The sequence below is a fragment of the Oratosquilla oratoria genome, chromosome 26 (assembly GCF_046742065.1).
Source record: "Oratosquilla oratoria isolate Oo_2021 chromosome 26, ASM4674206v1, whole genome shotgun sequence".
NCBI classification, from domain to species: Eukaryota; Metazoa; Arthropoda; class Malacostraca; order Stomatopoda; family Squillidae; genus Oratosquilla; species Oratosquilla oratoria.
This window is the reverse complement of record NC_134802.1, coordinates 10,914,973-10,931,867: the sequence shown is the minus strand read 5'-3', so window position 1 is coordinate 10,931,867 and position 16,895 is coordinate 10,914,973. Positions and strand designations below refer to the sequence as shown.

Genomic DNA, 16,895 nt, shown 5'->3' with positions numbered 1-16,895 from the left:
TCACAAGCCGTGATTCGTAATTAACCTTAGTACATATCATAATTTGTCAATACACTCGAACATTATACAATTGGTACTTGACACAGATCAAATGTCACAAGCCGTGATTCGTCATTAACCATAGTACATATCATAATTTACCTGTATAATATCATACATCAAGATATTCTTATACATAGTGAAATCAGCACTCACACCCTCCCCCTTGTAATCACCCAGGATCACAAAACCACTGACGGGAGGTCAAATTTCTACACTGAGTCACCTTCTAATAGTAGTATTAGTTTGGAAATAGGTCGCTTATAGAGTTTTTTACCACGTATTATTTCCACTTGTCTAATTAGTCCATCTTTGCTTTTTATCACTTTCACAACCCTTGCTAATAGCCAATGACTGCGTGGTGTATTATTCTCCACCATTAAGACAATATCTCCTTCCCTAAGATTCCTATTAACTTTCAACCATTTCTGGCGTTCTTGCAGACAAGGCAAATATTCTTTCTGCCATCTTCGCCAAAACTCTTTGGCTAAATGCTGTACCTGTCTCCATTTCTTTCTGCTCTCACAGACCATTTCTCCACTATCAAGTGTCACTACATAATTATCCAAATTAAGTAAAGAATTAGGGGTGATGGGGCACAAATCGTTCACATCATTTGATACTACAGTTAGAGGACGACTGTTAATTGTACTCTCAACTTCGCAGAAAAATGTACTTAAACTATCATCAGACAAAGTTTGTGAACCTAATACAACTTCCAAAACTGTTCTGACTAATCCTATCATTCTCTCAAAAACACCACCATGATGAGAACCTCCAGGAGGAGTGAATACCCAATCCACACCTCTCTTGGTTAATTCAGTACTAATATGACGCATAGTAAGATCCCTCAATACCTTATTTGTTCCAATGAAGTTTGTGCCGTGATCACTAATCAATTTACTAACTGTACCCCGTCTGGATATAAACCTGGTAAATGCATTTATCATGCTCTCTGCCGTCAAATTATGTAAAATTTCTAGATGTATAGCTCTAATGGATAGACAAGTAAATAATATTCCGTATCTCTTGATTCGAGATCGTGCTCTTTTCACAAAAAAAAAAAAAAAAAAAAAAAAAAATGGCCCAAAGTAATCAACTCCAGTCACAAAAAATGGTTTCTGATTTATATTTGCTCTATCTACTGGCAAGGCTGCCATCTCTTGAGTGATTGTTGAACTCTTAAAACGTCTAGAAGTGACACATTTAGACAATATTTTCCTTACGGCTGAATTACCTTTAATTACCCAGTATTTCTGTCTTGATTTAACACTGCTTGCCTTCCCATGTGTCCTACTTTCATGTGATAATGTTGAATGATTAAACTAGTCACATGATGTTCATGGGGAAGAATAATTGGATGTTTCATATCCAAGGGCAAGTCTAAGTTAACTAGTCTACCTCCTACCCTGAGTATACCATTCAGCAACATCGGTTTAAGCTTCCTTGTAGAACTGGAAAGATTAAAAGGATCATTTCTGGATAAACAGACAATCTCCTTTGCAAAACAGCAGTTTTGTACAAATTTGATTACTCTTTCTTCTGCAACATCCATTTATTGAACATTAAGTTCGATAATTGACACACTTTGTCTTTGCAAATATCTGACAAATATTATAAGATAACTACATGCTCTTAAGCAATTTAAACCATAAAGAATAATGACAAACTAGTCGTGACATTACAGATTCAACTGTATGATTTTGTATTGGTTCGACTTCAACTCTCATAACCTTCTTAATTTCAAGGCTAGAAAAATCTTAAGTTCAATTATTTCTCGAACATGTCATCGATATCTTCTCATATATTTTCATATTACACCCAGACATTGTGCAATCTGTACTCAATATACATCAAATGTCACAAGCCGTGATTCGTAATTAACCTTAGTACATATCATAATTTGTCAATACACTCGAACATTATACAATTGGTACTTGACACAGATCAAATGTCACAAGCCGTGATTTGTCATTAACCTTAGTACATATCATAATTTACCTGTATAATATCATACATCAAGATATTCTTATACATAGTGCAATCGGCACTCACAGCTCAAAAGCTCTCTTTGCATTTCTCCAAACCTTTATACATAATTTTCTTTTCACAACGCCTATGATTTGAAATTTTAACTTTCGCAGTTTTCATCTTCATACTTTTTTTTTTTTTTTTTTTTTAACTTATTCGCTTTGGCATTCCTAGAGCCTTTCCCCTTCTCTTTCCGTTTTTATTTTTCTTCTGATCCCTGCAAAAAATTTCTCACTACTTTCAATCTCCTTGTTCTCCAATTATTTTTCCTCATATTTTTTCTATTTTTCTTTTCTCTTCTTCCTCGTCGTCGTCCTTTTCTTTGTCTTCCTCGTTTTCTTCTTTGTTTTCTTCTTCTTCTTCTTCTTCCTCTCTTTCATCTTCTTCCTCTTTTTCTTTGAATTATTTTCTTATTCCTCATCTTTTTCTTATTCTGTGTCTTTCTCTTCCTTTTCTGTTCCTCTTACCGCTCTCTTGCTCTTCCAATTTTGAAAAATAAAAAAAGAAGTCCGGGAGGAACTCGCTGTGGTGTGTCGCGAAGGAAGAGGTTTTTGTTTTGACTTCGCCAGAGCCAAGGTTTGTAGGCAGACCTTAAGCCGGCGGTTACTCTTCAGCTTGAGGCGGTTCAGCAAGGGCTCTATAAACTCTTTTCACCGTGGTCGAGGGCCTTAATGAAATGGGATTAAACCCTTCAGCACGAGGAACCCGAGGTCAATAAAGTCTTCAATGACCTTGTTACTGTGTTACTGTAGAGAGACAAGTTCTCCGCCAACTTGTGGAATTAGCCAAACCGATGCATAATAAGCACGCCCTTCAGACCGGCTCACATGAAGGGTAGAACTAGAACTACTTGCTCTCTCTCTATCTCTCTCTCTCTCTCTCTCTCTCTCTCTCTCTCTCTCTCTCTCTCACACACACACACACACACACACACACATTCTATACATATTATAAATTACACTGGACAATTTTTTTTCAAAATCTCAATTGCATGATATTTCCTTATTGTTTCTTTCTATTTTTGATCTGCTGATTTCAAACATGGAAATGATTTTATTCTTTATGTTCTAGTTTTCATGTAGTTTGAAGGATTACATTTTGGCCTTTTGCGGCCAGATATATTACTCGTTTATGGCATTAATAGGGATATATAGTTTTGTTTGTTTTTTCTTTTAGATTTGGTTAGGGCTACAAGGAGACATCAATGTGTGAAACCTGATGTTTTCTGCTATATTTGTGGATGCTTCACGTTTATTCATCGTTTGTGAGGCGAGCCTATAAAGCGTACTTCGGACTTACTCTTGGTGACCAAGACAAGAAATGGGCCCACATACTGTGTTATAATTGCGAAGAAATGTTGCGTGACTGGAAGAAAGGGAAACGCAAGGGCTTACCTTTCGGAATTCCTATGAGCTGGCCGAAACCGAATAACCACTCAACTGACTGCTCTTTTTATCTGAGCAATACAAAAGGCGTTGGCAAGAAAAGCAGACATAAAACCACTTATCCTAGTATCCCCTTAGTAATTCGACCTACTCTGCACTCAGATGAGTTACCAATTTCAATTATTAATGGGTTGTCTCCACTTGAAGAAGAGGGTAGCGACGAAATGCAAGAAAGTGACAATGAAACTCAAGAAATACTGGCAGATTCCAACGACCCTTATGCTACATCTGTCATCAACTCCTCAGCAGCTTAGCCAGCCAAAGCTGAATGACATTAGCGTGATTTGGGTCTCTCCAGAAATGCAGCAGAAACAGCTTCTAGGTTGCAAATCACAAAAGTTTCATAGTTTCGAAATCGGGAACAGGTTTTTGTGGAATATTTTAAGGAGGAGAACAAGTTTGTTTATTGCCATAATATCTCGGTCTTCTCCAAGAATTAATGATTTCATTGTATAAGCCAAAATGATTGGAGATTATTTCTATATAGTTCAAAATGACAATGTCTATGCAGCTATTCCAGTAGGCAATTCTTTGTGCTTACGAGAGGAGCATAATGACAAATTGTGATAGACATACTAAAATACCACTATCACAACTGGACAATTTGCGTGGACCTCAAAATGGTGAATTTCCTTCTTGGTCAACAAAGAGGATTTACAAAGTATCCCTGCTTTCTTTGCTCGTGGGACAGCCAAGCTAGAGACAAGCACGTGGACCAGAAAGAGTGGCCCCTACATGAGACTCTAGAAGCTGGTATGCCAAATATCGTCAATGATTCAATCGTCAGTGGAGAAAAGATTATATTTCTTCCCCTCCACATCAAGCTGGGCCTGATGAAACAGTTTGTCAGAGCATTAGATATTGACGGTGAATGCTTCCAACACATAGTCTTGGTTCTCCCTTCTTTGTCATTTGAGAAGATCAAGGCAGGACCACAGATTCGCTCACTTGTAAGTAATCAAGACTTTGTCAGAAAGATGAATGGTAAGGAAATGGGAGCATGGCTTTTATTTGTGGCAGTAATGGAAAATTTTCTCGGTAATAAGAAGGCTGGCAACTATGAAACCCTTGTAACACATTGTTGTCAGCTTTCCAATACCTTGGATGTAACATGAGTGTCAAACTCCATTTCCTATACAGTCATCTTGATAGATATCCTGAGAACTTAGGGACAGTAAGTGACGAGTAAGGCGTGCGGTTCCATCAAGACCGCAAGACCATGGAGGAGCACTACCAAGGGAGATGGGACAAACATATGATGGCAGTCCAAAAACGCAAGAGCTTCGAGCGCAAATTCCTGCCTGTCTAAAATGTATCTGAGTTTGTATCTTCATAGCAACCAATTTCTTAATTAACAATGAGTTTCATATAAATTGTAACCTTTGTGTTGATGGAGCATGTTTCAAATTGTTATTGATAAATTTAGACTATGTAACATTTTCTTTTTTTATTCACCAACTAATTCAATGAAAGTTTAATCACATGTTTCTTCTGATAGACGACGATGCAAGTAAGACGAAGACAACATTTTGATATTTTGAAATACCTCGCTTAAAAAAAAAAAAAAAAAAATCAGGAAAAAATCATATTTGAAATCAGTAAATTTAAAATGGATTATACCTGTAGTTGATATGAATGCAACAACAACAAAATTGAGCTGTGTTATCTATTATAGATGTACATGTAAAGGAAGGTGAAATTGCAATTCATTATAACTCAGTATTCCATAACCTGAGAACTGTCAGGTTTAGAATAGATGATATGATTTCAACGTTTGTATTTTGAACGAAATTCTCGTTGCAGCCTTAATATTCACATGTTATATGTATATCCTACACTGATGCATTATAAACCTATCATTAATATTGTAAATACCATTGCTTATATTGAATACATACATTGTTGTATGAATCTGCGCAAGGGTTAATATATCTATATATATATATATATATATATATATATATATATATATATATATCTATATATATATATATATATATATATATGTGTGGATGGGTGGTGAGATAAACACAGGGAACCGTGTTTATCACCACCCATCCACTCATCTGTCTTACATATTTCAATATATATATATATATATATATATATATATATATATATATATATACACTTATACAATTCTTATCATCTTGTTTGTTATCCTGTTTGTTAACCGTCTACCAAAGAAGAAGAGATATGACGTCATGACTGAGGACCAGCCAATCAGAAGAAGAGATATGATGTCACGACTGAGGACCAGCCAATCAAAAGAAGAGATCAGAAGAAGAGATATGACGTCACGACTGAGGACCAGCCAATCAGAAGAATTTACATGACGTCACGAAATCCGCTCTGTGGGTCCCAAGTAACCCCAGCACTGAGCGCGTGACGTCACAACTGCTAATTTTCCAATTTGCCAAGTTTTTAATTTCCAATTTTCCGATTACATATTTTCTGACCATTAATATTTAAAATTTTCATATTCAGTATCTAAAACTACAGCCAAAATTTGAATTAGGATCTATGAGGCATAATGAGTTGATTAAAATATTACATACATACATACATATACCAAGGCTTTTTCCCCCTTTCAAGGGAGGTAGCCAAAAAGGGAAAGGCATAAAAACACTTCCACCCATTTCATCCCTAAATACACTCCACACCCCTCCCACCCTCCCTCTCATCTGAGCACCTCCTGGATGACGGGTCATCCCTGCACCCTGCCCACCGCCCTGGGTCAGAAGCAGTGTCGCAAGACACAGCACATCCACAGCAAGGCCGCTTCATTTAATCGGTGACCCCCCCTCTCCGTCCCCCATTGCATATAAGGAGAGGACGGGGAGAAATCCCTTCGGGCTGCGTCAAAATTTACTCACACACACCCATTCCTCCTCATGCAATCACAACTATTACGAACCGTATAAATCATATGATGCTTAGTGTTCCAAATAACGACGACATGACGTCACAATCTTCTGCTTTTCACTTCTTATAACAACGTATCATTTAAAATTCTATTTGTCCCCAAAGGTCATGGGTGGTCTAGTATATATATATATATATATATATATATATATATATATATATATATATATATATATATATATATTGTCAGTGTATTTGGGCAGGAGTTTTTCTCTAATGCATGTTTCATTAAAAGTGATGGCTAGTTGTGCATTAATAATTTTCTTAAAGGTATTTTCCATATACCTTATTATGGATTTGTGTTCCTTAGGAAGGAAATTTATGACTTGGCTGTATGTAGTCATATTAGCTAGATCGCGATTTCGGGTTCAAGACCCTTCTTCAGTAGCTATAGGGATAAGAATTAATCCGAAGATTCTAGTAAAGATCTAAGTTTTATACTAGAGTTCCAATACTTGCTAATCAATGGGGGAGGTCACCTGGTATTACGGGCAGGGACGAAATGTCACGTGCTCTAGGGAGCCTCCGGGTTTGTATTGTGGCGGAATGTGGCATGCTTATGTTTGTGGCGTTTTGTCTCGTAGTTGGACGAGTGGCGTTTTGTCTCGTAGTTGGACGAGTGGCGTTTTGTCTCGTAGTTGGACGAGTGGCGTTTTGTCTCGTATTGGCGTTTGTGGTGTTATGTCTCATGTTTGTATTTGTAACGGTTTGTCTCATGCTTGGAAGGGCTCTAAAGTCTTCTGCTTGTACATTTAGGTTTGGGCTCAACTCTTTAATATACAACGCTTCTAAAATTGGGAGGCGTCTATCGTCAGTACATAAATCCAAAATCTCGGTGTTTTTCTCTAGTGTCTCTCTTGCTAGTGTTATGCCGTGGGCTTCTCTTAAGTGATTTTTAGGGGCTCCAGATGTCAGGTGGTATGAGAGGCGACGGGATAACCTCATTGTCGTCATGCCAATATAGGTGGATGGGAGGGCTTTACAGTTCCCTCGTGTACATGTGAACCTATAGATGACATGTGATTTCTGAAGTTCCTTTCTCTCTTGTTGGGGGCTATTTCTAATAAGGAGGTGGCTAGTTTTCTTAGTTTTATAATAAATCACTAGGTTTAGTATTTTTTCTGGATTGACTGGTTATATATATATATATTGTTGAAAACGATATGCGGGCGACCGACTATCAACCAGACTTTTGGTGTCATTTCACAGCCTACGGTCTCTCCAAAGAAGTGAAATGTCGTCTTTCCGTTAATTGTAACTAATCCAACCGCTGTTTCTACTAAAGGCAGCATAGTCGTAACAAGTCGATTGTTCCTACTGTTCCAAAGAACGAGAGAGGCAACTGCCGACAACTAAGTCAGGAAAAGCTTCTTGTGAAGATGAAATATTTATTGATAGTACAATGAAATTCGTTCATGTTTTATCGAGGTACTTGATAAAGCTCGAATATTCGAAACCTTTTACAAATAATGACCTTGTGCTCACATGGGCCCCAAGGTGAAAATAGGAAGGCGCAAGCAAACTTTTTAATAAAACAAAACTACTTGTCATAGTTATGATTTATTGTATTTTCAAGATTTCTCTTCCGTGGATTTTTTAACCATCGTCACCATATCAAAGCCGGAAACACAACCTAACCTTAATAAAATCCTCGGGCGTATGTTACAATTAGATATATATAAAGCATTTCACAATATTTGATGGCTTGTGCATTTTATTCATAAACCTTTCTCGTTTTTGCAGGTAAGTAACGCACTTGGATTTTACTCACATCGAGGGTTACAAAAATGGCAGAGCAGTGAAAGGTTGGTTTTGATTAATTTCTTTCAGTCCTAGTCCTCTTCTCTCAACCGAATAAAATCATTGGGTGTCAGCTAAGAAAACGAAAGAGTATATTACAGGTTCGAAGGTATTCGGCCCTGTTAATACTTTGTGAGATATTTCCTTTGGGTAATTAAGATCGATAATATAATTGGGAGTCGGAAGACAATTTGCAAGTTGACATATACTAAAATATGAAATACACATACATACATACATATACCAAGGTTTTTCCCCCTTACAAGGGAGGTAGCCAAAAAAGAAAAGGCATGAAAACATTCCCACCCATTCCATCCCTGAATACACTCCACATCCCTCCACCCTCCCTCTTATCTTAGCACCTCCTGGATGACGGGTCATCCCTGCACCTTGTCCACTGCCCTGGGTCAGAAGCAGTGTCGCAAGACACAGCACATCCACAGCAAGGCCGCTTCATTAAATCGGCGACCCCCCCTCTCTGTCCCCCCATGCATAAATACAAGACGATAAGCATAACCTCAGATTGGGATGTATGTTTACCATATATCCATCCATATAAGGGAAATGGATTGTTTCTATAGTTCAAAATAATCTTATTATATTGTTCATGCTGGAAAGATAGATTGTATAGAACTTATCTCAAACACTAATTACCTAATTTCACATAGGTGACAAATGCCTTTCTATACTGGAATCAATTTAACTTGTCAGAATTCGGCCCCCTTTTATGACGTAGAGCCGAAATTCTCTGCGAATGGTTGTTCCGGTTTACCTAACAGCGGATACTTTGGTTCTTTGTCAAGCCTCCACTCCTTTAATGATGTAAGTCCAAAGACCGTCATGGTTTGCTAACAATGTTACGATTGTATCTTTGCCCAGCCCTATGTTTAATGCTACCAGCAAATGTAGCAACCGTAAAAATGTCGACTCAAGAGTAGGACGAAGCTCACCTAAGGGGCACGTTGACTAGTTGGTAACCTGCGCGGAGTCCCCACAGATATTTGTTGGTTAAAACAATTATCATATGTATTACGATAAACGACGACCAAATCTACTCAGGCAATACGTCAGATCGCCACCCTTTAAAGGATTACGAAGGAGGAGCTTTGGTCCATAACAAATGTCGGATGCCAAAAATTATAATACATACATACATACATATACCAAGGCTTTTTTCCCCCTTACCAGGAGGGTAGCCAAAAAGGACAAGGCACAAAAACATTCCCACCCATTTCATCCCCGAAAACACTCCACACCCCTCCACCCTCCCTCCCATCTTAGCACCTCCTAGATGACGGGTCATCCCTGCACCCTGTCCACTGCCCTTGGTCAGAAGCAGTGTCGCAGGACACAGCACATCCACAGCAAGGCCGCTTCATTAAATCGGCGACCCCCCCTCTCCGTCCCCCCATATAAAGGAGAGGACGGGGAGAAATCCCTTCGGGCTGCGTCAAAATTTTTGCTCACACACACTACCTCACCCCCATTCCCCCGTCCAATCCACCTCATGCATCACAACATTTTCCATATACAACCATTCTCCATTCACCCCTGTCTTCTGTCCTCTCCCGTCCTTCCTCAACCGACATTCCCCTCTTCCCCAAAGCCCCCTTCACCCCATCCATCCATCTCATCCTAGGACGTCCCATCATGTTCACTCCCTCCACATCTGCCTTCCATACCTCCTTTACTAGTCTTTCTTCACTCATTCTTACCATGTCTCCAAACCATCCTAATACTCTTTCATCCACTCTATCTCCCAGCTCCCTTTCCACCCCTGTTCTCCTCCTCACTTCCTCATTTCTCACTCTATCTAGCCTAGTAACCCCCATCATACTTCTCAGACACTTCATCTCAAACACATTCAAGTTCCTTCTCTCTTCCTCTCTCATGTTCCATGTTTCTGCTCCATACAGTGCTGTTGGCACAATCACTCCTTCATACAGTCTCCTCTTAGCATCCATTCCCAGATTCCTATTCCTCATTACACTTTTTAATTCACCAAGGCATTTACTCGCTTCTCTCAGTCTACATTCTACCTCCACCTTCACTCCACCCTTTCCTGCCACATTTACACCCAAATATCTAAAACTATCCACTTCCTCCAGTTGCTCTCCCTTAATGCTCACTTCCAGATTACTGCCAGTTTCACCCCTTGTACATCTCATCACCATACTTTTACCCACATTTATCTTCAGCTTTCTTCTATCACACACTCTCCCAAACTCTGTCACCAGCTTCCTCAATCCCTCCTCCGATCCTGCCACAAGCGCAGTGTCGTCCGCAAACAACAGCTGGCTCACCTCCCACTTTTCTCCATTCTCCTTAACCATCTCCAATCCCTGACCCACTACCCTTGCATTTATTTCTCGCACCACCCCATCCATGTATAAGTTGAACAGCCAGGGTGACATAACGCATCCCTGACGAAGTCCCACCTTTACCTCAAACCACTCACTCTCTCCATTTCTAATCCTGACACAAGCTCTACTACTCTCATAAAAACTCTTGACAGCTCCCAGAAGCTTTCCTCCTATCCCGTATATCCGCATAACCTCCCACAGTGCCTTTCTGTCTACCCTGTCGTAAGCCTTTTCCAGATCCATAAAGGCCCAAAAAACATCCTTCCCCTTACCTATAGCTTTCTCACATATCTGTCTTACCACAAAAATCTGATCTACACAATCTCTACCTGTCCTAAACCCACACTGTTCCTCACCAATTGCTCCCTCTGTTCCTCTCCTAATCCTCTCAATCAAGATCCTCCCATAAGCCTTCCCAACTACACTTAACAAGCTAATCCCTCTGAAACTACCACATTCACACTTGTCCCCCTTTCCCTTGTAAAGTGGAACTATACACGCACTCCTCCAGTCCTCTGGCACTCTACCTTCTCTCCAGCAAACATTAAATAACATCACCAACCAGTCCACCATCACTATACCTCCTTTTTTAAGATATTCTGCATGGCATCCATCCAGACCAGGTGCCTTACCTGCTTTCATCATCTTAACTGCTGCCTTCACTTCATCCTTCCTTATTTCTCCTCCCTTTTCCTCACTCATCACTCTCATTTTTTTTTAGCATTTTCCACTGCAGCTATCTTTCCCTCCCTATCCTCCTTCACATTTAGCAACTCCCTAAAATTTTCTGCACATCTTCCCCTTACTGCCTTCTCTTCCATTATCATCACTCCATCTACACCTTTTACCTTTTCTTCTCTACTTGATTCGCCTCCTCTTCCTCTCTTAATTTCTTTCCAAAACATTTTTTTATTACTTTCAAAATTTTCTGTCATACTCTTACCCCATTTCACATCTGCTCTCCTCTTTGCCTCCTTTACCTTTTTCTTTACTTCTCTTTTCTTTTCCCTGTACGTCTCATATGACTCCCTCGTCCTACTTTGTAACCAATCTGTGAAAGCTCGCTTCTTCTCTTCTACAACCTTCTTCATTTCCTCATCCCACCATTCACTACCCTTCCTTCTATTTCCTCCTGACCTTCTTGTTCCACACACCATCCTTGCACACTTTGTGACTCCCTCCTTGAACCATCCCCATTCCTCCTCCACACCTACCTCCACTCTATCCTTCACTCCCTCCCACTCCTCCTTCAGCTTTCTCTTGTACTCCTTCTCCTTTTCCTCTTCGTTTAGAGAGTTCACTCTAAGCACCTCCCTACCTTTTGTCCCTTTCCTCTTTCTCCATCTGTCCTCCACTCTCAACTTACCTTCCACCAGAAAATGATCTGATATTCCCCCACCCTCTCCTCTTAGCACATGTACATCCCTAACTCTTCCTATCATAATCCTATTTACCACTACATAGTCCATTAAAGCTCTATCTACCACCTTTCCCTCCACCACCCTCTCCCATGTGTACTTATGCTTGACTTTCTTCCGAAACACTGTATTTGCTATCATCAACTCTCTTTCTAGACACATTTCCACCATCAACTCTCCACTACGATTCTTTCCTGGAACACCACATTTCCCAACCACTCCATCAATTGGCTCCTTTCCTACCCTAGCATTAAGGTCTCCCAGTACTATTACATTTACACTTCTCCCTAAACCCTCTATGCACTCATTTAAATCTATCCAAAAGGCCTCCCTTTCTTCTACACTCTTCTCACTGCCAGGCCCATATGCACTTACAAAAACCCACATCTCCTTTCCCAGTTTCACCTTCATCCACATTATCCTTGAGGAAACCTCCTTCCACTCCACTACACGTTTACCTATCTCTTCACTTACTAGTATAGCCACCCCTTCCCTCCCTCGCCCCCTCTTCACTCCTGATAACCTCCCACTTACACTCCCAAACTTACAATCGCCCTTCCCTTTCAGCTTAGTTTCACTCAAAGCCAACACATCCATCTTTCTTCTCACAAACATACTACCTATCTCTTCCCTTTTACTCTCATCTGTACCACATCCACGCACATTAAAAGACCCAAACTTTAGGGTGCTGGACCGAGGCCCTCCAGCCCCTCTTATGCCTCTGCCTTTTTTTTTTTTTTTTTTTTTTTTTTTTCCTAGGAATGTGCCCTGAAGGGCTACAAGGAGAGGGATGCCTAGTCCCAATCCCCGTCCCTTTTTTTCTCGCCTCTTACGATCCAAGTGGGAATGCTTGGTGGCAGTATTCTTTTCCCCCACCATATAATAATGATGAATAAATAAATAAATAATAATAATAATAATAATAATAATAATATAAACAATAATAAATAAAAATAGATAAATAAATAGATAAAATTAAATAACAAACAAACAAGTAAATAGTAAATGACAACAAATGAATAGATAAGCAATAATAAATAACAAGATACATGATAATAAACAGACAGATAATAATAAACAAATAAACAAATAATGTAAAATAAATGGCAGGCATTACAGCATCTTGATTAGGTGTTTATCTAAACGAATCTTAAAGCTTCGAACTGAACTACATTGAACTGCCTCTGCAGGAAGTTTATTCCATTTATTAACTACACGGTTGACGAAGTTGCTTCTACTCACTTTCAAATCAAATCTATTTCTTGGCAGTTTGAGACCATTATTCTTTGTCTGATTCACATTCAGTGTAAAAATTTTGTTACTTTTGATGTTGTTAATTCCCTTTAGAATCGTAAAGTCACATCTGAGTCTACGCTTTTTTAGGGAAAAATATTCATATGTTTTAGTCGAGTTTCATATGATTTATTTTTTATATTTGGAATCAGTTTTGTGGCTCGCCGATGTACTTTCTCCAATATGTCAATGTCTTTAATGAGATTTGGTGACCATACGGAAACAGCATATTCCAAATGTGGACGAACTAACGTCTTGCTAATGAGAGAATGGCTTTTGAAGTCAAAAGATCGTGCAATTAGTCCTAGAATCTTATTTGCCATCTCAGAGGCTGAAATACATTGCTTGGATGATTTGAGATCGTTACTGATAATTACGCCGAGATCTTTTTCACTATCCACTTTTGTTAACGAATTTCTAAATAACTTGTAATCGTACTTACTGTAATTTTTACCTATGTGCATAACCTTGCATTTACTTGAGTTAAATTTCATTAGCCATTTTTAGACCATTGCTGTATTTTATCTATATCTTCTTAAATATCTAATTGATTTAAGTGATCATTTGTCATTCCGCCCAGTTTTGTATCATCGCCAAATTTGGAGACAATAGATTTCAGTCTGTGGTCTATATCATTTATATATACTATGAATAGAAGTGGCCCAAGAACGGAATCTTGAGGAACTCCACTCGTAACATTTTTTCCATCCAGAAGTTTTGACATTTAGAACAACTCTGTTTTCGATCATTTAACCAATTACTAGTCCAACTTAATAGGCTACCACTTATTCCGTGTGAAGCTAATTTAGCAAGTACTCTTTTGAGGGGGATGGTATCAAAGGCTTTTGCAAAATATAGATATAATAAATCTATATTGCTTATTTTGTCATAACCCGAGATGACTGTGTTGTAGAATTCGAGTAAGTTAGTCACGCAAGAACGTTTCCGTTTGAATCCATGCTGGCTATCATTTATCAAACAGTTACCGTCTAAATGGTGTTCGAGAGCATTTCTGATGATAGTTTCCATAATTTTTCCTACGATTGAAGTCAAGCTTATAGACCTGTAGTTATTTTTTTTATTTTATCTATTTATTTATTTATTTATTTTTTGCCAACTTTTTTTTAATATGGGAGTAACGTTGGTTAGCTTCCATCCTCTTGGGACATCTCTGGATATGATGGATTTCTTGAAAATAATTTCTAATGGAACAATAATCTCATTTTTCATTTCCTTTAAGATTCTTGGATGCCAACCATCAGGCCCTGGTGGTTTATTAACTTTGATTTTTTCTATACGGCTTTTAATTTTTTCTTTTGTTATATTTACCGTAGTAAGGCCACCCTAGATATTTCACAGGTTTCAGCTTGGAGTTCACTTTGAGGTGTTTCGTTGTCAAATACTGAGCTAAAATATTGTTTAAAATATCACACACTCGTTCATTTGAATATTCAAGTTGACCATCAGCTGATAATAGTGGCCCAAGGTGATTCCTAATAAAAAAAATTATCTCTAATGTAACTATAGAATTCTTTGGGATTCTTTTTAGATTTATCAGCAATATTCATTTAGTATTGTCGTTTTCGTTTTTGTTGTTGTCTTTTTTTTTAAATCTCTCTGTATTATTACATAACTTTGATAGTCAGTGATGTCAGGGCAAATGCCAACAGGATCGGTTAAGAATATTAAAACAACCAGTTATTGTAGCATTCACTGCACCATCATAGAAGAAGTATGTATATTACCAAGTCAATATTGACTAATTTCATGATGTATAATTGGCTTTCTAATATCTTCCAATTTTGCCTGAGCTTTGCAAAAGGGATTAACATTTGTATTAACAGTAGTTAGGACGGTTCTCTTCTGACTATGTCTGGTTTTCTGGAGTGAATTTACATTTGCATCATCAAGAATACGAAATCTTTGATACTTCCGACAAGTGTTTTCATTGGGTTAAGTGAAGTTCATTATTACAGACAAACGCTTTGGAATCGGAGAGGAGTGGCGTGGCGTGTGTGCGCCTGCGTGTGTGTGAGTGTATGCGTGCGTGTGTGTGTGCTTGTGTATCAGTGTGTGTATTTTTACCTCGTTGTATTTACCTAGTTGTAGTTTATGGGAAGGTGTCCCGCCTTTGTATCTCGCAGTGTCTAGTTTGCTCTTAAATTCGTGAATGGTTTTTGCACACACTACTGTTTCGTCCAGTTTGTTCCAAGTGTTCACCACTCTGTGTGGAAAACTGTTCTTCTTCAGATCTCTTCTACAACTATCTTTTTGAGTTTCTTTCCACGTCCTCTTGTGTTTCTCTTGTCCCAATTTAACAAGTCCTCTCTATCGAGTATTTCTGTGCCCTTCATGATTCTAAAGATGGTCAGAAGGTCGTGTGTGTGTGTGTGTGTGTGTGTGTGTATTTACCTAATTGTATTTACCTAGTTGTACTTTACGAGAAGGGAAGCTATGCTCGTGGTGACCCGTTTTTATATCTCGCAACATCAAGTTTGTATTGTGTTTGCACACATTATTTTTTCGTCAAATTTGTTCCAGATATCTATCACTCTGTGTGGAAAGCTGTTCTTTCTCGGGTCTCTTCTGTAGATGTCTTTTTTGAGTTTCATTGCATGTCCTCTTGTTTTTCCTCTGTTTCACTTTAATAAGTCCTCTCTATCAAGGCGTTCTTTTGCTTTCATAATTCTCTAGATGGTTAGTAGGTCCCCTCGTTCTCTTCTTTGTTCCAGGGTCGGCAATTCCAGTTCGGCCAGTCTTTGTTCATATGTCAATTTTGAAAGTGTTGGGGCCATCTTTGTCGTTGCTCTTTGTATTCTTACTAATTTTCTTATATTCTTTTTTGTACTGGGTGACCATATCATCGCTGCATATTCCAATTTTGGCCTTATCAGTGTTTGTAATATTTTTCCCAAATTCGATTATACTGCATTTCTTGATGTTGAACTCTACTTCCCATCTCTTGCTCCATTTTGAGACTTTGTTCAGATCACTCTGTAATGACTCACAGTCTATTTCGGAGTTTATTCTCTTTAATAACTTTGCGTCATCCGCAAAGAAGTTCATGTAACCTTCAATACTTTCGTCCATATCATTCACATATATACCAAACATTATTGGAGCTAGTACTGACCCTTTTGGGACGCCACTACTCATTTCTTTCCATTTTGAATATTTGTCTCTGAGCAATACTCTCATTTTTCTTCCATGTAGGAAATCCTCCATCCAATTCAATAGTTTTCCATGTATGCCTCCTATTGTTTCCAGTTTCTTTAGCAATTTTCTGTGTGGTACCTTATGAAATGCCTTTTGTAAGTCCAGGAAGGCACAGTCTGCCCAGCCATCCCTTTCTTGCAATATATCTATCAATCTTTAATAGAAACAAATCAAATTAGTGGTACATGATCTTATGTGTCTGAATCCAAATTGCCTGGGGCTCAGTATATTGTTCTCCTCTAGATGTTTTGTCCATCTATCTTTGATGATTCTCTAACAGATTCTAAATATTGTACTTGTTAGGGACACCGTCCTATAATTTGTTGAGTCTTCCTTATTTCCCCCTTGTATATTGGTACTATATT

The 16,895-nt window shown here is 38.6% G+C and overlaps 1 protein-coding gene across 1 annotated transcript; it reads right to left on the bottom strand.

The window, feature by feature from the left end:
- Positions 1–251: 251 nt before the first annotated feature.
- Positions 252–989, bottom strand: LOC143039262 (uncharacterized). Its single transcript, XM_076209136.1, has one exon. The coding sequence runs from the start codon at positions 987–989 to the stop codon at positions 252–254; it is 738 nt and encodes a 245-aa protein (XP_076065251.1).
- Positions 990–16,895: the final 15,906 nt, after the last annotated feature.

What these genes read in the sequence shown, in the direction of transcription:
- LOC143039262 (XM_076209136.1), bottom strand. Translation starts at nt 989, where the DNA reads ATGATAAATGCATTTACCAGGTTTATATCCAGACGGGGTACAGTTAGT.